The 19,340-nt window shown below is 38.9% G+C and overlaps 4 protein-coding genes across 9 annotated transcripts; 2 read left to right on the top strand and 2 right to left on the bottom strand.

Annotated features, from left to right (window-relative positions):
- Nucleotides 1–23: 23 nt before the first annotated feature.
- LOC132787608 (fasciclin-1) lies at nt 24–14,572 on the bottom strand. 6 transcript variants are annotated; one of them, XM_060794774.1, is made up of 16 exons: nt 14,386–14,499; nt 13,323–13,624; nt 10,283–10,321; nt 8,618–8,747; nt 8,378–8,547; nt 8,075–8,302; nt 7,838–8,006; nt 7,618–7,778; nt 4,579–4,733; nt 4,425–4,515; nt 4,143–4,363; nt 3,917–4,079; nt 3,709–3,853; nt 3,466–3,501; nt 3,154–3,279; nt 24–1,332 (listed from the first exon to the last, which is right to left on the bottom strand). In XM_060794774.1, the coding sequence occupies exons 2-16, from the start codon at nt 13,443–13,445 to the stop codon at nt 1,328–1,330; spliced, it is 1,962 nt and encodes a 653-aa protein (XP_060650757.1). In that variant the 5' UTR covers nt 13,446–13,624; nt 14,386–14,499; the 3' UTR covers nt 24–1,327. The 6 variants fall into 6 exon arrangements, with proteins under 6 accessions (XP_060650757.1, XP_060650753.1, XP_060650752.1 ...); XM_060794770.1 differs by lacking the exon at nt 24–1,332 and having other exon boundaries at nt 2,044–3,279; nt 14,485–14,572; XM_060794769.1 differs by lacking the exon at nt 24–1,332 and having other exon boundaries at nt 2,044–3,279.
- LOC132787609 (uncharacterized) lies at nt 10,799–11,644 on the top strand. The gene is made up of 2 exons (XM_060794775.1): nt 10,799–11,063; nt 11,182–11,644. The coding sequence occupies exons 1-2, from the start codon at nt 10,806–10,808 to the stop codon at nt 11,281–11,283; spliced, it is 360 nt and encodes a 119-aa protein (XP_060650758.1). The 5' UTR covers nt 10,799–10,805; the 3' UTR covers nt 11,284–11,644.
- Nucleotides 14,573–14,776: 204 nt separating the features above from the next.
- On the bottom strand, nt 14,777–17,210 carry LOC132785668 (fatty acyl-CoA reductase wat-like). The gene is given in 6 exon segments (XM_060791865.1): nt 14,777–15,391; nt 15,449–16,050; nt 16,052–16,170; nt 16,236–16,746; nt 16,866–16,978; nt 17,055–17,210. Coding segments are annotated over 6 exon segments (1,509 nt in total). The 5' UTR covers nt 17,131–17,210; the 3' UTR covers nt 14,777–15,303.
- Nucleotides 17,211–17,829: 619 nt separating this feature from the next.
- LOC132786371 (ATP synthase mitochondrial F1 complex assembly factor 1) lies at nt 17,830–18,828 on the top strand. Its single transcript, XM_060792884.1, has 2 exons — nt 17,830–18,127; nt 18,190–18,828. Exons 1-2 carry the CDS (start codon nt 17,886–17,888, stop codon nt 18,776–18,778), a joined length of 831 nt encoding a protein of 276 aa, XP_060648867.1. The 5' UTR covers nt 17,830–17,885; the 3' UTR covers nt 18,779–18,828.
- Nucleotides 18,829–19,340: the final 512 nt, after the last annotated feature.

The raw sequence follows: 19,340 nt of genomic DNA, 5'->3' as shown, positions 1-19,340 counted from the left end.
GATATCGATGTTGGCCATCAAAATAGGTTTTAAGTTTTTTTATTATACTGTGTATATTTTAGAAGATTTATTATTTCGCTCAAGCTTATTGTTGTTGACATTTAGTTGTTTTCCAATACATTTGATTTGGTAATTCTTGAACTAATACTAAGCAAAGTTAGTGATTCTTGCGATTTACGAATATATATATAATGAATCTCATTTATTGTAAAAAGCGCTTGTCATAAAATAAAGTGGAATAATATTCGTTTTGCACTGCTGTTTATCATAGTTTCGACTTGGTGTTTACATAAAAATATTTATATATATATGTATATCGATTTATTTTTATTTGTTGCGAAACTCAATAATTTAATATATATAACCAGATCATCCTTTACTAATCTATGCTAATCTGGAGCTTTTTTCATTATACATATTCTAGTTTTGTTTTCTTGCGACATTTAATAGATATAATGAGGAATATGGAGTTTTTCATCCGTCTCGTGTATTGTATTTATGTATTTGTATTTGGTGTAAATAGCATGTGGCTTAATATATCATTGAATTGTTGTGTACATTTTATAGTATAAGCTGAAATATTGCAACATCTCTTTAATTTCGTTAGTATTTATAACGTTGACTCGAGGATCGTCCCTCAGATGTTATATTTACTTTAGTTTTGATGAGTAAATTTGTATAAGGGTTAAGGTAATGCGTTTATCTTTAGTAAGGCACTAGCTACACGTCGGGACCCCGATTTATGGATCCCGTTAAACGTGTAACTACTGACTATAGCATATTCATTATATTCATTCTCCCCACAATTCCAATCAAATTTTAAAGCTTACGTGTACAATTTCATAGTTTGTCATTTAGCGTATTCGTTTTCACATACTTAGTTTTAGTTGTAGCTAATATATGTAGCACTGCACTTGTGGCAAAACTAAACTGATTACAAAACAAGCAACTACCCATCGCCTACTAAAGATAAAGATCATTTGGATGGGGATCAAAGCATTGAGCACCGATCACCAATCATCGGTTATCGACCATTTGTCGCTACTCGATAACCGAATTCTAATTTGCTATTTTGTTTTTTCATTCATTTTCATTTTTGTTTTGCTTTTTCATGTTTATATCATATTGGGGTGGTTGGGGTTGATTGGTAGGTAGGTGGCGTGATTCTTTGTTGATACGAGTAGTGTACATTTAGGCTGATAGTTACTGCATTTATGTCTTGAATAATACAGGTTATAGTACAGATAATATGTGGTGTAACGCGAGTACGCGTACATTTCTTTTGTCGCGCAGTTTTGGTAGTGGGGACTCACGCTAGTTACAATATCTAACCTAGAAATATATATATAGTATATAGCATTATAAGGGAGAGAGATAGAGAAAAATAGAAAGAGTTTGTATATAGTTAGCGCTCGTGTTTTACGTTTCTACGTTATGTTCTTAGTACAATTGATTTTGATCCTGCCCATGGCAGAATACAAAAACTAGATTGAATTTACTATAAACATGACACGAGCTACATACAAAGTTGAAATGCAGCTGTAGTTGGAAATACTTATTGCTTGTCCAATCAATTCGTGTCATATGCACAATAAGTAAGTACGAGAGAGTATGTTAAAATTTTGTATCAAAATCCTTGTTATCAGTGAGTATGTCTCGTACACATATGAAGTGTGTGACTGTGTGTGTGTGTGTGTCTGCGTGTGTGTTTAATATGTGTCTCGTAGTTTACAGGCAGTTTGCAAAGTTGTTTCTGGCAGTTGCCATTCCATCGTTCATCGACTGCATCTCTTTCGGTGTCTGTGTATGCGTGTGTGTTTAATATGTTTCTCGTAGTTTACAGGCAGTTTGCAAAGTTGCTTCTGGCAGTTGCCATTCCATCGCTTATCGTCTGCATCTCTTTCGGTGTCTGTGTGTTGTGTGGGTGTGTGCGTGTGGCTGGGGCACATGCATAGCAGGACTAACAACTACATACATACTAGACATAAGTGCAGGATGGCTTCTATTCTATATTCATGTAAGGGGTTTCTTCCCCTTTTGAACATACATACATATAATACAGTTGTATGTATATTCGTTTCTAGTTTATTTTTGTTTTTTTTTTTGCGGGCATACAATTTAACCTAAATAGACAAGGATGCTTGGCTTAAAATTTAAAATCTACATTCTTTGTCATAATTCAATTAAATTAAAAACTTTTTAGGTTTATTATAAAATAATGTTCACATTGTTAAAAGGTTGTTGGTTGGTTGCCATGATGTTCATTTTGTTGTCGTTACATGTTCGAATGTTTGTTTATACGAGCGTATATATTGATGTAAGTATTTATATAGTGTATTTATGATGACGTCATCAACAACTTGGTGATTCTGTGAGCTGACAGTGATGTACGTGTACAATGAGATTCGAATTCTACGCGCTTACAAAACGAGAACAAAAAATATTACTCATAAATAAGTTGTAACTTAAAACATTTCAATTGGCAAAATATACACTTAAAATCAAACAAAAAATAACACGAATTCGCAGACACGAATCAAACTTATAAATTAGCGAGCAAGGAGACCTTTCAATGAACTTAAATTACAGAATATGTACGTATTTATGTGTGTCGAACATAAGTATGTATATAAATTAATTAAGAGTAGTGTGTATATTTCATATAATACATAAGGCCTTGGTATGGGAATTCGAATTAAATGCTTAACATTTACATAATAGAACTTAAAATGTGTGTGTGTGTGTTTGTGTGTGGGAAAGAATTAAATATGATGGTAGGCGAGTTCCTTGTGACACATATAATACAGTTCATCATCATATATGTATATATGAATGCACGTTTATATATGAATGTACATGTGCTAAAACATTTGCATTATCATATTAGTTAGCTTGCTTTTGTCTTTTTGTAATTGTAAATGTTGTTGTTGTTGTTTGGTTGCTATTTCTTGTTTGTTGTCGGATTTTGAATTGAGATTTAATTTGATTTGTATAGACGACTGTGTTGTTGGTTTGTTTATCGGAATTCTGGTTTTGATTTTTACATTTATGAATAATGCGATTCGATTCGAGTTTAGTTCAAGAACTTTGCTACTGTTATCATTATGAGGTTGGCCAACATGATGCAAATGCTTGATTCTGGCAAATAGCTACCTCCGCTCACAACAATGTCTTTCTCTTCCAGTAGCGGTGCGTCGATGACATGTATGATGCCATTGGTGCACTCGACGTCCGGTCGGTAGACGTTGATCTTCTTGTAGTTCCACAAGATCACATATTCTGCAATTAGACAACAAAGTGAGTTAATCACGTCGCTTTCAATCTACGTAACATTACGATATTGCTATGCTATGCTATTGTGAGTTGGTAATGTTGAAATGCTTGTTGTAATGTTGGAAATGGCCAGTATTGATGGCTGTGGCTGTGGTGGGTTTGTGCGATGGATTGACAAACGACAACACTCACCAGTCCATTCGTGACTAGCATACTCATCATGTAGATCTTTTAGTAATATGCATACGTATATTGTTTTGGTTTGGTTTGGTTAATTATAAAGCATGAGATTTTGGTAGAGTCATAGAGAAACAGCAAAAGTTAGTACAGATCACGCACCAATCACGGTACCAATAGCATCATCATCGAATCAAAACAAAAGACATTTCTGCTGCTCTCAGTTGGCTAGAGAACAACACACCCTATAATACTTACGTCCAGCTTCCTCCTCGATCTTGACCTTAAGCGAGTCCCGGAATGTTTGCAGAACCACGGTGTCCGTGAGAGACATTTGAACCAGCTCCTTCATGGTGTACGCATGATCCGCAATGACCAGATGACGTTCCAAGAGGTTCTTAGACTGCAAAGGAATAACAAACATTAGTAAATGCTTTTGCGGGCCAGAATAATACTGCTTGCTCACGTGATAGTAAAAGTCGCGCATGAATAGCTTCTTGTGCGCCGAGGGATAATCCAGTTCGGTCTTCTGCCAAGCCTTGTCGCGGGGTACAAAGTAAGTGTAACGGCGCAGCGTGTTATTCAGTTGATCGTTGAAGTGAGAGAACTGTCCCATTCGGTAGGTATCACTGTGAAGCAGATGCATAAAGAGTGAGTACAACGAATCAGTCCATCATTGTGGGGAGTCTCACCTCATCATTGGATCGGTTTGCAGCTTGCCCAGGACAGTGGTGTGTGGCACACCCAACACTCGATCAATGATGTGCACAAATCCATTGGTCTGGGCCACATCAGCTTGCAGCACAGTGGCATTGACGCCGCCTCCTTCAACGGTGACCACTGTGTCTGCGCCTTCGCCTCTAACGTTGAAGTACAGGAAAGTCCTGTTGTTAACCGTGGGTACCTGAGCAATCTGGAGAAGGATTGATTAGTTTAGATTGGTGACTGTGACTGACTAATTGATTAGGTCTTACCAAATTAGCATTCTTCTGCCTGATCTTCTCCACGTTCAAACGATCCTTGATAATGTGCATATTTAGAATATCGGTCATTTTCTTGCGATCTCTGTAATATAGCAATTGTTATAAAGATTTGGCTGTTTAATCGCTCAAACAATGATGGATTTACCTGACAATATTGTCGATAGACGATATGTTCCAAGCCTCGTTGCTGGGTGCCAAAATGGTCACTTCTGACAGGTTATTAATGCCCTCCAACACTCCGCCGCCAGCGTCCATAATAACCTCGTAGAACTTACGCAGAGCTCCATTCTCACCGTTGTCCTTTAAAATAGATTCAATATTGTGATTAGGCAAGGAATTAATAATTAATAAAGAATTAATGCTTTCATACATGGAACTAAAATTGGACAACTTATTGTTTCTGATGTGAGGGGAAAGGGGACGCTCAAGCTAATTGTTATATGTTTTGTGTATGAAATGTGTACAAACATCAAACAGCGATTGTATTTCTTATAAATACAGATTCACAACATTTATAGTTTTGAATAAAATATAAAACAATAGAATGAGCCAATTAGAGTTTGGTAAAATGGGGAATTCCTAATCTGGATAACTCTATGATTCGATATAAGATGTGATTGATCTTTCATGATTTGTTTATTTTATTTTTTTGTATGGGAAATGAAAAATGAGGAAGATGACGATGATGAATTGGATTGTCTTTTTAGGGGTCTTGATGGTTGTACGAATATTGATTGCCTTAAACAAGTAGAATTACTTACGGTCAGAAACTAAATCAGTACAATCGGTGTAGAGTAGTTGTTGGAAAGATCGTTTGAGTATATTGAAATTATTTTTTGGGAGAATATAATTTGAATTGAGTCATTTCAATTGACGCAATATAGAAACATTATTATTAATATTGATTATTCAGGTTCCGCGACGTGTGCAAGTTCCGCCACATAGTTGGAAATTCATTTGAAATAAAACATTAGGGAAATAGAGTTTATTTTCTTGTCTTGCTTCTTCTTGCGGATTATACACCCATTAACGATACGATACAAATACGAAACGAATACGACAAAATTCGAGTTAAGCATACTTTCAGATAATAAAACCCAAATATTCAATAAGTATTGTTCGAAATCAAAAGGCGTGCATATAAAAAACGATAATTATAAATTTCAGTTTCCAATGGCGTGCAATTTCAAAATGAAAACAAGAAATAACGAGCCAAAAAACGCCGTGCAAACAATTCAGAATTTGGAATTGCTGCAAAGCTTTAAAATATATTCAAATGCAATATGAAATCGAGACAGTTGAAACTTCATAATTTGTTTTTAAACAACAAATTAAGATCCCAATCTGAATCGTCGATAAAAGAAAATGCTTCGAAATGGAAATTTCTTTAAGCATGCATCCGAAAAAACTGAATATAAAACGAAGCATTTGAAATATTAGAATTTGCTTAACTACACTTGTATTCAGCAAGATTTGCTTACCTTGAACGACTATTTGAGAATCAAGCGATCGATCATTTGGCGATATATTGAGGATATTCAAATGGAGAATCAATTAATTTGTGAGCGATATGGGGATTTGCATGGACGAGAAACAGAATATAGATCAATCGGTCAGTAAAGCGTAAATGCAGCAGATTAACGAAATACAACAAAACGCTAAACAAACAAGTCAGAAAGGTGATTAAGAAATGATAAGGAAACATATGATTCATTGCTTTCGATCTAATTTCTCCGACGTCGAATGATCAAATGCACAACAATGTATTGTATATAGAATGTTTGCGATATGACTGCGGTCTCACATCGTCGAGATGATGCTACAGATACAGTTAGAGTAATTACACTTAAAATTAGAGGTACAGTTACAGTTAGAATTGCGATCAAAGCATGCCAGAGGAGCGAGTGATCATATGATCGAGTGATCGGGCGAATTGAGAACTGCGAGCTGATTGTGAAACCGAATGAATATGAATGGGGGATTGAGAGGGGATCTTTAGCCAATTATAAACACAATTATCAATCATTCAAGATATGCTGACTCTTATGAATGCTGAATGAATCTTTTTGCTGACGTGACAAAACTTGGACTAAGCAAAACTCATATTAACATAGATGAAGTAATTTGGTCATTGTCTTTTATGATTGCCAATTAATGGTTTGCTTGCCAGCCGAAGAGATCTCATTGTGATGTTTGAGTGTGGGTTAGAAAATGATTAATTTTGTTGAAGAGATTTGAATTTACATAAAATACATTGCGTTTCATTTGGTTTTTGGTTTTTTTGGTTGATTTTGGCAATACTTACATTACACCCAAAATTGTTTTAAAATAAAATTTGTATTTTAAAAATTATTTTAAAATAAAATTTTGCTTATGATTTTACATGGAACCGATCTTCTCAATTGCATTTTGAGCAAAGTTCACCAATCGCAGCAAACTTTGACCCAACATTCAGATCTTCCAGCAAAAAAGATCTGTACATTTCAGTTCTATGTAATATCAGACCTTGGGCATTCTTTCTTTGGCTTGTGTGTTCTATTCAGTTTCAAGAGTTGAGATCAAGCGCCGCTTATGATCTACATACATACATATGGTGTATATGTGTGGGTCTGTCTGTAAGTGTGTGTGTGTGAATGTGTATCCACGGTTGCCAAGTGGAATAAAGAATATTTGGAAAAAGGAAACAACATATTTACCCAAGCCTAAAAACAAAAATATAATTATTTTTTCACTATGCCAATTGTGGTGACCATTAAATAATTTTATCAACTCAAAGGAGGAACTTAAAGCGCTCTGCAATCAATCAGATTTATACAGCTGCATTTCAAAATAATAAACAAAAACCAATATCCAATTATGGCAACCGTGTTTGTATCTATTCTCAATGTGTATAGTTTGAATGGTGCAGCAACGGATTCTTTTGTTTTCACTTTGCAGATAGATGAACGCGTGAGATTGTGGTCTGAGTCCACTCGGGTTCCAATCGAGCGCAGCTCAGCTAAATGCAAAGCACATATTAACAAGCACTGATCGAGTATTGGACAGCTGGCAATTCTGCAACTCAGCAACTCTATCGAACCCAGAGGGGTTGAGTGTCGAGCCTAAAATCTGTCTATAGTCTAACTCTGTGTGTAAGTTTATTTTGGTCTTGGTGCTTGAAAGGGTGGCTGCCACGCCCATTTACCTGCAAGAACTGCGTGACGGTGGTGTCGATGATCATCAGCGGACGGTGAATCAGATGCACAACTCCATTCTTGATGGGAATGTTGGCCTTGACGATCTCTGCTAGCACCACGCCTTCTTTGTGCTTGGCGTCGCCCAAAAATGTGTTCGATTTCACATACACTGAAAGTAAGCGATAAATAAATAATAGATCTATAGTGATTAGACTAGCTGGCTCTTACTCTTGCCGTCCTTTTGCTTAAAGAAGCTGACTGTGACCTTAATCTGGTCCTCAAAAGCAGCCGAAGTCTTGGGTTCATCGTGCTCTGAGGCGGCAGTAAAAATGACAGTGTTCGGTATGACGTGACCATCGATAACCTTGGCGTCCACTAGACCGCTGCGTGTTGAGTGCTGAGCGAGAGATTAAAATGCAAATTAGCATCGAGTTGAACTATGGAGAAATCAAATGGGGTAACAACCTTAAAGCCCTCGTCGATGGGCACCAGGAAAGTGTGGAATCCAGGCGACTCGAAGAGAGATTCCTTCTTTGCCATTGTCACCTGTGTGCGATACGTTCGCAGAGTCCTGTTGCCCAAGTTGAGCTGATCGGCAACTCGCATAAATTGCATGGCATCCATGTTGTTCAAATCTGTGCTAGAAGACTTGGCAGTGAGGGGTTCCAGCACTTCGTCGATGATGTGCATGACCTGCATCGCATCGCAAAAGCGAATCATCATCATTAAGTGAATGAATAATTATTAGTGATTAATGCAGTTACAGACCTGACGCTTGCCCTCCCGATTGGTGAGCTCAACACTGAGCGATGGAATAATGCGTGCATTGTTCACATAGATGTCGCCATTGCGTCCATTTGTGATATAGAGCGAGGGATTGCCCTCCATGTCCGACGTCACGCTCGTCTTCAGCTGACTCTGGCTGAACGCAGCGGTGGCTAACGAGGAGAGAGAGAGAGAAGGTGTAAATTGCGAGATGCAGTTGCGAGGATCGATCGATATACTCACTCATGTGGTAGAGAACCTGCGCAGTGCCCTTGTAGCGCTGGAAGGCTTCATTGGTCGGCACAAAGATTGTGCAGGAGCGCAGGGCTAACGTTGCATTCGCCACAGGATTCTGCTCCAGCAGGCTGTAGAACTGCAAAACAAGAAAAACTCATTTCAATGGGCATGATTGTGACTGCTCCTTTTGTTTGTTGAACAGTGTAAACTATCGAACGAAACGAAATCATGCGATTTTATGCTTTTTGGCGATAACAACAACGAAACAGGCCAATTCCATGGCAACAGTCAAACAACTGAACAGTGAACAGAGAACAGAGAAGAGGGAACAGCACAACTTTGAACTCTCTGGGCGGGCAGAAGGCGCAAAAAAGGTTTATTGAACCAATTACGTAAGCATGTTGGGCCATGTTTATGGCGAGGGCGGTTCATGTTGTTCTCATTCTATTTTAATATATATTTGTGAGATGTGAGAATGCGTGTCATTAGTGTAGAGGAGGGTGAAGAGGGGGGGGAGGGACTCTTTGATGGCCATATGTGACTGGAAATGCATTTTCCACAACCAACAGCTACCCTAAATAACAGACGCTGACCCTTTGCTTGCACCACCTGCCAGGGAATGGGAATGGGAATGGGAACAGACCGCACTCACTTTGCGGCTTCCCAACCACCTACGACACGCCCTGGTAAGCATTCTCCGGCAGCTTTATGAGTTTGTGCTGCGTTCGTTGTGCGACAAACAAAGCTCTAAATTGACCATCTACTATATATATTAAGGTATTTGTATTATGTGTGCACACACACACACACTCTATACTATCTGAAAAGTCGCTCTCGCTTGGTATTTCTCTCTTTCGTCCTGTCGCACTATGACTCACATTGCCTCTACCTGTCCCTAGTCCTTGTTTTAAACGCTGTTCGCTGTTCACATTTCTCGTATCATTGTTTCGGCATCGTCATCCAGTTTTAGTAATTGGAGAACTGCGTGGTTGCTGTTGCCTTTGGTTCTTAGCTGGTTTCCATTTCACATTTCACATTTTAAATGCTTTGGCTTATCTTACAGCTCTCACCCCGCGTCTCTAATGCTCTGAGTGCAGGGTAAACTATCTTTTGACAAAACAAATTGAAGCATGAAGGAATTAAAGTAACTTTATCGCCACATTCGAGTCGGTTTTCTATGAATAATTTATTTGGGCCACTTCTTCGAGTGCAATTGCAATTGCAATTATGCAATGGCATCATTTTCATTCATGTCAAATCGCACTTAAGGGCGCTATTTGCCATTTGAGACCCTTCAAGTGGATTTGGCTTTGAATTTCACAAATAAAACTCGCAGTGCCATTGAACTCTGTCTTTCTCTCTCCGGCTAGAGATGCGTGGTGGTGTCAAGGGCAAAATGAGTCAGAGTCAGAGTCAGAGACAGCGTCAGCGTTAGAGTCAGAATCAGAATCAGACGGCGGTGCAAACAAACTCGACTGGACTGCAACCCTCTGAAGCCCCTTTCCCCCCTTTCCTTTCCTTTACGAGTCTGCCACGCCCACTTCGCAACCCTTGTTTGAGAATTTATTAACGAAATTAAGGCAAAAACATGTAACGTTTTTATGCATTTTGGCTACATAGATAAGAGAGTTGTTGGTTGGTGTTGTTCTTGTTGTTGTAGTTGCAGCTTACCCTAACTGGCATAATGCGCCTGAACGTTTTGGCAGTGCCCTGAAAGAGAGAGAGAGAGAGAGAGAGAGAGAAAAAAAGAGAGAACCGCTGGCAGTTCAAATTTTGTTTGCATTTCACATGTTTTTTGTGTGTGTTTTTTGTGGTGTCTGTGTTGTGGGTTTTAGCCAAATTCATGAAACTTAATTGTTTGTCCTAGTCAGGGAATAAAACAAGCTACGAGTACAGTACTATGTCTAGTATGAATGACGTACAAAATAGAACTACTGCAAGGGGCGTGGCTAAGGGGGCGAGCAGCAGCTTCCTGGCGAGCAGCACTTCAATGATTATTTTCATTATCATTCATTCACGCACATGTGAGTTTATTCATATGTTGTGTGCATGTCCCGCACTCGAATTTAATTGCTACAAATTATGCAGATGGTAAAGTTTTTGGTATAATTGCAGCAGCAGCCCCTCTCCAAGTCTTAATTTCTTAATTGGCAACTGACGTCGAAGACAGTCAGAGTCAGAGTCGGAGATAGAGATGGAGGAGGATCGCATGTCAGTTCAGTTTCTGTTTCACACCCCCAATGGATCTCTAATGCAGCTCTGTATAACAATATATAGCACGATCTATCTCTATCAATTTGCTGCTGTGTGTTTGCTTTTGGCTCCATTAAGGTCAGCCACTCATTCACTCATTCACGTCCAACGCCTCGAGAAGTCTCCGGACCGAAGATCACATAACAGAACAGAGCTATGCGTTCCCCACATCATATCACGCGTCTCCACATGGATAAATGTACGATACAAAAAACATGCATACATGGCTATTGTAATCTTAAATTAAATTTAATTGAATTCGATTCTGTGGCTGCTGCCTCGTTGTGTGTGATGTGTGTTCTCCTCTCTGTTCCTAGGTCGGACCCAGTCGGGCAGTTGACAACAATCCACCCACACCCACAACCACGCCCACAATCCCCAAGCTCACCCACAGCCCCAACATCTTCATCCTCGCCTAGTTCAATTACTGTTCCAGCCTCCAGTGTTCAGCGCTGACAGTCAAAGGTTAAACATTAACATTAAACTAATCTCAACACTCGCCAAAGATGACGTCGTCGGATACTGAGTGGACAGCAGGAAGTCTGGGGTCAGCATCGGAGGTCACAGAGAAGCCATTCAACGCCCGCCCTTGCAACAGAAGAGGAAAGCAGGAAGGGAAACTTGGATATTCTCTGAATTTCGATTAAATCTTCTCTTGAGTATGTGAGACATAATTCTCATTAAACTCTCTCTGGAATATTTTAAATTGAGCTGAGCACTAACTTAATTATTATTTTAATTCGAAGTGGACTTTCTTCTGAATATGCTAAATTAATTTCTGTCAATAATATAATACATGATGAAGTAAAAATAGTCTAAAGTTTTTACTTTTATTATTGATATACATTAATATACACTTCTACAGTTATGGAAGAAGTGGTTAATTGTACTGATAATGAAATTCTCTTTGATCTCTAGGAAGAGTTCAAGTTAATGTGATTGATAACGAACGCATATTATTTTAATTAATTTAATGCGAAGTAGACTTTCTTTATATGATCTTTATGTTTCATAAAATGACTTTGTTTACATTCAATCATAACAATTAAGGTTAAAGATCTGCACCCTTATCATGTGAATTTAATAAAATAATAAGTGTGCTACGCAAATTAAATTCAAATAAACTTATCTTGGAAAAATAATAATTAAATTCTCGCTTAAATCTCAGAAAGAAGAGTGCAACTTCATCACAACGAACAGCCAAGCAAAAAAACCAATTATTATATAAATGTATATAATTTAATTATAGCTCTACATTTGGGAAACAGCGAGTAGCAAGTAACTTGCCACAAAATGCTGCAGCAGAACAGAAGCTAAAGCACACGCTCTGTTTCCTACTTTAAACTAGTCCAAGCCAACGCTACAGTCACGTGCAAAAAAGTAAATACACCTATGGTACATATGTTTCTGCCGAGTACAGTGATGGCAAAGGCAGTAGGGCACATTGCATTTTTCACTTTATGGCGGTGACAGGTAAGGGAACGACGGGAGGGCATCGCTCAGCTGGCAACTGGCAACTCGAGTTGTGCTGCCCGCAACTCGCACGCTTTCTTTTCAATTGTGAAATTTTTCTTAGTTTTTTTTTTATTTTTCAAAATGCTCGACTCTGACTAACAACTTTTTTTGGGCATTAAATGCTTAACAGAGTAGAACGACATACACTATTGTTATTGCTATTCCTGTTGTTGTTTTAGCAGCGAACCTTTAATGGCTTCTGACTTTTACACTTTTATGTGTTGTCTAGGCATGTGTGTGTGTGTGTGTTTCGGTGTGTGAAGGTGTAAAAAGGCAGACCAAACTTTATAAATAGGTAGAAAACTGTTATGCTCAGTCGACAGCGACAGCGACGGCGACGTCGAGCGTCGACTCTACGTTTAGCAGTGTGTGTGTTGTTGGTTTTACATAATTTACTTACTTTATATAATGTGTTCAACATGCATAGCAAATGGACTTTGGACAGAGGCTAGGCTTAGCAAAGAAGCAAAGAGGAAGAACTGGCTTGGGCCTCATTGATTTTTCAGATGCAGCAACAACAAGTGTAAATGCCAAAGGTCAAGGACGTCGCCCAGCAGCAGCTCACAACTCTCTCATCTACCTGTGTCCTCTCTCTCTCTCTCTCTCTCACTCACACTCTCTTTCGCTCTGTCGGTAAGTTTTAGCACAAGGCTTTTCGTTTCAAGGTCAGTGTGTCCAGGCTCGGTCAAATTGTGTCAATATTCGTCTCGCAATGCTGTGTGTACATGTGCATATGTTTGTCTAGGCAACAACTCATTACAAATGTGTGGGTGTGTGTAAACAACTGTGTAAAAGGGGGGAGAGAAACAACCTGCTATGCACCTACTATGTTAAATACATGTGTTTTCTATTTTGGGCTGAGGCTGCATGTTTACTTTACTTCAACTGTTCAACTGTTGTTGTTCACAGTTGTGTTCTCGCTCTTACTTTGTCTGTGACTCACCTGTGACAGTTCCGAATCATCGCGCAATTTGTCCGCCAACTCAGCGACAGCTGCATTCGGAGCAAAGCAGCAGCAACAGAGCAGCAGCAGCGCTGCTAATGCGCCTCGACGGCTTGCGAACATTTTTCAACACTCACACTCACGCACTTGTTTCTTTCTTTTTTCGCCTGCTGACGGCGCAAAGCAACGGCGGCTTCGGGGGCGACTTACGAGGGTTGGCAGTATATGTTACTGTGATGTTTTTGGTGCGAACGCGCGTGTCTGTGTGTGTGTGCGACACCCGTCGATTGTACGAATATTATCTGTAATTTAAATTTAAACACTCATCAAATATTCATTCACTAGCGCCAAATCATCCCCCCTCGACAACTTAGAAAGTTCGGTTTGCAGCCTTAAGAAGTTCAAGCAGTGCTTTGCTTTGTTGTTGTTCTCATATTCATACACTCACATACAAATAATACAACCTATGCATACCCCAACCCACATTCACACTCACAGATCTGTTGAGCAGAAGATCAAGCAGCGCTTTGCAAGTTGTTTTTGTACTCTGCACACTACATTTAAATTTACCACACATGCATTCACACACCGCGCAAACACATACGAAAATTCGCATGCCAATCAAATTTCGTTATGTCACGTACAACAACAAGCACAGCACAAGAACAAGAACAAGAAGCACAGCACAAAAGCAATAGGCAAAACTAAGCTGCGCTTATTGTATATTATTTATGTTTTTCTCTTTTTGTTTTCGCCCGTTCGTGTTTAATTGTTATGCACATTCCGACTACGTATTTTCATTCCTTGCCTTCTATTGGCTTTCGCGCTTTAATACATAAATAATGCCGCCGATTTGCAGTTGTAGTTGTAGTTATTGCCCTAATTCGGAAAAGAAAAGTTCTTGGAAAAAGCCAAGCCAAGCCAACTAGGCAAAATTATGCAATGCGTCTCTCCAGGCAACCGCGTAACACTTCTAATATCTGCAAAAATCTATTTTCCTCTTTTAGTAGCACACATTAGCAATCAATAACGAACGGGCGATTTTTTATATTTTGCTGCTTACACCACTTTTTTTCTTTTTGTACTTCTTTTATACTCGATGCAGTAGCTAAAAATCTATACTATGAGCATCAGAGCCAATGTCTCACTGAAGCCACCATACCAGTCTAGGGCCCCAAACGACTACTCCGAAACACGTACACCACGCTTGAACGTTAAATTGAAACTAACGTCTCAACGGCGACTCTCCCTCAAGTCAGCGTGACCGCAAGTTGAATTTCACAAATGTGCCTAAAAATGGCTGCAGATAAGCGACTCTTAAAAAGGATTCAGGGTCGCCGAAATGCGGGCAAGAATTGTTCATGTTTTGTCGAATATCAACAATTATTAAATTTAAAGACTTGGGGAATCTTGTTTTTATGGTTATCGTGTTTTTTTATTTCTATAAATTGTAATAAAGCTAGATAGATTAGAAACATCGAGTAATTGTAGCAGTTTGATGCATACTTCTGTAAAATATATTACCCGTTTCAGGGCTACAAAATATACCTAGTATCACTGTTATCAAATTTAATGTAGCTTATTAAAGTTAGTATAAAAAGACTAAGAAACATTTATGGTAATGAAAAGAATAACTGTTTTTGTATAAAAATATCTAAAGTCAAATTTGGTATTTTTCGAGCTTTGATTCATGACATTTACGTTTTTGAATTTTGCGGCAAATTTAAATTTGTAACGGAGAAGTACATTCGAATGTTTAGAAAAGAGATTTTAGACTGTAGCTAGGGTTTTAAAATAATTTCAAATAAAAATTAATCAATAATAACCGATATAAATTTTTACTTGACTTCTGACTTGTATTTCTGATCAAAAGAATTACTTTTTCAATTTAATAGGGAATGCATTTATTTGCATTAATCGAATGTCATTGCTTGAACGTTAATTCTTATTGATAGAAAATGTAATTATATTGTTAATGAAACTATGTGAACAATTTAAGCAACCCCCAGATTAAAACAGCTAATATGGCGAAGATGATGACGTGTAGAATACGATTGTATAACCGGAATCTAAGAAAATAGGTTTATAAAATGGTTTTCTATCGGTTTGGGGAAGGATATACGAACCTATTAAACGTATGCGTTGCCTTCCTCAAGGATTCTTCAGTCGGCTTTTCCTTTGTAATATGCAGTCGCATTCCAAACAGTGCTACCGTAAAGTATTCGTCCCAGTCCACAGTTGCCATATCGAATTGGAAGATTTCGCGATCTTTCGGGGACATGCTTTGCAACAGTCGATTGGCATTGTTCATTTCAAAAGTCCAGCTGGAAAGCGAGAATGGCGATAATCTCTTAATGTTTTTGTGAATTTTCTTATAGACATTGATCATTCGTGGCTTTTGACCCCGCAGGCGCAATACAAAGTCGATAAAGTAGCCGGGAAGAATGTGATAGATGAGTATGGCCAACTGAAACTTCCAATTCTGGGAGAATAACCTAAGGAAGGGGAACCACAGCATATTCGGCAATGGTACCAAATGCCTCTTCTCAATGATCGATTGCGCCAATTGGCCCCAAGTCAGTTTATTCTGATCGCTGTTGGTAAAGTTGTAAACCGTTGGCACTTTCTCCATCGAGTATTCATTGTGTTGAGCATTTTCCTTAGCAGTTTTCCAGGCCATCGACAGAATCATGTTAGCACTGTAGTCGACTGGCACAATGTGTGATATTCCGCTCTTTTTCCACGAGCATCACACGCAGGACTCCGATGCCGCAACCGTAGAATATCGAGATGGGCCCTAGAAGATTGTCCACCCAGCCAGGCGTGGGTTCCTTGTAGGCAGTCAGAACTAGGCAGGAAATGGAAACCAGATCAGCAAAAAGAAAATTGTATAGAAAATCGAATTATTCTCACTCATGCCTGGTCGGAAGATGCAGGCGGGTAAATCCTGCGCCTCCTTCTGGACGATCTGCTCTGCCAAGGCCTTTGTGAACGTGTATGTGTTGGGATACTTGTCAATGATCCCAGGCGTTAGCTTATCAATGAGGTCATTGCTCAGCAGCTCGCGCAGCTCAAGCGCCTTGTCGGCGGAACAGGACAAGTTGTCGGGATAGAAAGTCTCTCCGATGTGCTCGAGTACACAGTTCGAATACGCCGTGGATACATGGACAAAGGCCTCTAGTTGTCGCATCTCTTTGGCCAGTTGGACCGCCAGCCGAGTGCCGCGAGTGTTGATGTCTAATGCCACATAGAGTCTCTCATCGAAGTTCACAGTGGCAGCCAAGTGAAGCAGGATCTGTGCCTCGTTCACTAGTAGTTTTCTGTCCGCACTGCTAATGCCCAGGTCCGGAAGTTGTGTGTCTCCTGCAATGGGGACAATGCGCTCCAAGAAATTGGCATTTGATTTACGTAACTCGGAGAAGAGCTGAAGGATGAAGTATTAGAGGAAAGTAGACCATACTCGATAAATTTGTGAAATTACTAATTACATATATCCCCGAAATTAGGTTCGCTAATAATTTATGCAAAGTTTAATAATCTTACCGGATCTTTATCCCATGCAGCAATACGGTCCTGAATGCTTACACCCTTTTTGGGCCTAACTAACACGTAGATTCGCTTGACCTGAGTTGAACGCAGCAGTTTTTCAATGGTAACTGGAAGGCAACAATGCGTATACGTAATTAAAGATATTCGCATAACGATTGAGATGCATCTAAAATGATATTTTACCTTTTCCCAAAAATCCAGTACCACCAGTAATGAATATAGTTTTATTTTTATAAAATGATTGTATTTCCGATTCCATAATAGTTTTCTTTAGTTTCGCAATTTGAGGGCAATAAACCTTTGGAAAGTTTCGAGAACCGCGACGGCGGCTGCCAATAGCTGAATGGATAGAATTCGATTGAAAAATATTTATTCAAGGTGCTGGCTTTTATACAAAGCCGGTGGAATAGTAAAAAATAAAATAAATTAAATTAACATGTGTTTAAAAGGTCACGATTAGTGCAACCCATTAAAAAGTTGCGTTTGTAATTGCTTTGATGTCATACATGAAATAGTTTCAGAATTGATTCACATAAGTTGTTACGGATATCGTTATAAAGTACCCGAAATTGCAATATTTTGTAAACTAATAGTTACTAAATTTGTTGTAAATATTCTAATAATAAAAATTTGGAAAATCTATTATTCCTTATAATACTAAACAATGAAGTAATCAGTTGTGTGGCGTAAAATGTGTGGAAGCCTAATCTATTGTTACAAATCAATTCCATAGGTTTTTAAAATTAAACGTTTTCGAAATGTGTGTGCACTTCTTTCAATTGCACTTCTATTGCACTAACGTAACATAACATTTTTCCGTGTGGAGTTAATTATGTTAACATCGCACAGTTACCTTTTGAGTTTTGCTGTAACTCTGCTACAGTCTCTGTTAATAGAGTTAACAGTCTGCTAAGCGTAAATTTGCCACAGTTTCCAACACTAACGGCACTCTCAGCTGTTTGTCAACAGCCAGCTGCGTGTTGTATAACATCGATTGATTTTATTACGTTCGGAATGGAATGTGCTCGTAAATGTTTACGCGTTTTACAAAGTAACCATCATATTGTTACTCGCCGCATTGCAATGACATCCGCAAACCGTGCCAAGGAGGCTGTCGAGCAGCTGAAGGAATCGAATCCCTACTATTCCAAGTATGCCGACAAGATTGCAAAGATGCAGCAAACTTCGGCCGAGGAATTCTTGGATCGCGTTGAGCGCGTTGTCAACCCCATTAAAGATGGTCAGAGTCAAGCTAGGTGAGAATTCAATAGCACGTTTCCTACTTGATTCTTGTATTAAATTGGTTTCGTCTCTTCAGATCTTACTCTGAGCTGCTGAACCCTAAGCGGAAGCTGTCCAAAGATGAGGGAGAATTGCCCCACAAGAAGCTAAGCGATATTATGAAGCTGGAACTGCTGGAGGACAAGAATGCCGAGGAAATTTCTAAGATCTGGCTCGAATACCACAAGACCAAGGACGTGCTGGCTGCCACCTTGACCAAAGCCCAGTATGAGACATTGACATCTCGAGCCAAGGAGCATCCAATTTTCCTGCTTCCCTTGCCGCGTAGCGAAGGCTTCGAGTTCATCATGCTGCAGTTCGCCGCTAACACTGTGCACTTCACCCCTCTTCTAGCCTACCAAGTGCACCATGAAAATGCCCCCGAGTGCTTGACTTTGGTCCACTACACCGAAGTGGAGGACAATGGCATTGTTTTGATGCGTGGCGAGTACGACTCGAAGGTTCTTACTGCACAGGAGGCGCAGTGCCTGGCGAATGAGCTGCAGATGTTCTACTATAAGACGGACGAGAGCAAACTAAAGCTGCTCGAGACATTCACCAAGCGTCCCGATGAGTTCAAGCACATGGATCTGATCAAGGAGGTCGAGAACATTCAACTCGGCTAGACATTTGCACATTTACCAACAGCTAAAATAAACTACCAGAATTAATTTAACACCTAATGATCCCGACTTCTTCATGAGAGTTTTTTGATAGATTTAGACAAATGGATCTGATCTGGCAATATATTTGTTGGAGATTTATCACAACAGGCCAGTTAAAGGCTGAGGTAAATTAACATACTACATTTTTAAACTGTTCGATAAATGGATTCCATAAGAAAGATATTTGGTCAACTAATTTCAATTTCTTCTTACAATTTCTGAAAATATATTGGAGATATATCACAAACCAAATAATTAATGGATTAAATGAAATTTGCTAAAAACGTAAAATCATAATATACATAATTGCCATTTTATAAAGGATCTTGATCTTGTGTTTAAACAATGAAGTTGGCAAATTTATCGGAACACCTTAATTCAAATGGTTTCCAGTTTTCTAATGAGTTAATATAAATTCATCTCATCCTATTGCATCCTATCGAGATACTTAAATTTCTGATTTAAATTGATTTCCTAAATTCTGAAGAAAGAGTCTTCTCAAGAAGATCTCTTAAATTTAAAT

Source organism: Drosophila nasuta, chromosome 2R, assembly GCF_023558535.2.
Source record: "Drosophila nasuta strain 15112-1781.00 chromosome 2R, ASM2355853v1, whole genome shotgun sequence".
Lineage (NCBI taxonomy): Eukaryota > Metazoa > Arthropoda > Insecta > Diptera > Drosophilidae > Drosophila > Drosophila nasuta.
Note: the sequence above shows the minus strand (reverse complement) of the source record. Positions and strands in the feature narration are given on the sequence as shown.

Bases quoted from the DNA above. Each gene is read 5' to 3' on its own strand.
- LOC132787609 (XM_060794775.1), top strand. From the start codon at position 10,806: ATGGAGGAGGATCGCATGTCAGTTCAGTTTCTGTTTCACACCCCCAAT. The intron at 11,064-11,181 runs GTACGATACAAA...CTCTGTTCCTAG, and splicing joins GCGTCTCCACATGGATAAAT to GTCGGACCCAGTCGGGCAGT.
- LOC132787608 (XM_060794770.1), bottom strand. From the start codon at position 13,445: ATGTTCGCAAGCCGTCGAGGCGCATTAGCAGCGCTGCTGCTGCTCTGT. The intron at 4,734-7,617 runs GTAAATGGGCGT...TCTATTTTAAAG, and splicing joins CCGTCACGCAGTTCTTGCAG to GACAACGGTGAGAATGGAGC. The intron at 3,502-3,708 runs GTAAGTATTATA...TATTACTAAAAG, and splicing joins GATCGAGGAGGAAGCTGGAC to ATCTACATGATGAGTATGCT.
- LOC132786371 (XM_060792884.1), top strand. From the start codon at position 17,886: ATGGAATGTGCTCGTAAATGTTTACGCGTTTTACAAAGTAACCATCAT. The intron at 18,128-18,189 runs GTGAGAATTCAA...TCGTCTCTTCAG, and splicing joins GATGGTCAGAGTCAAGCTAG to ATCTTACTCTGAGCTGCTGA.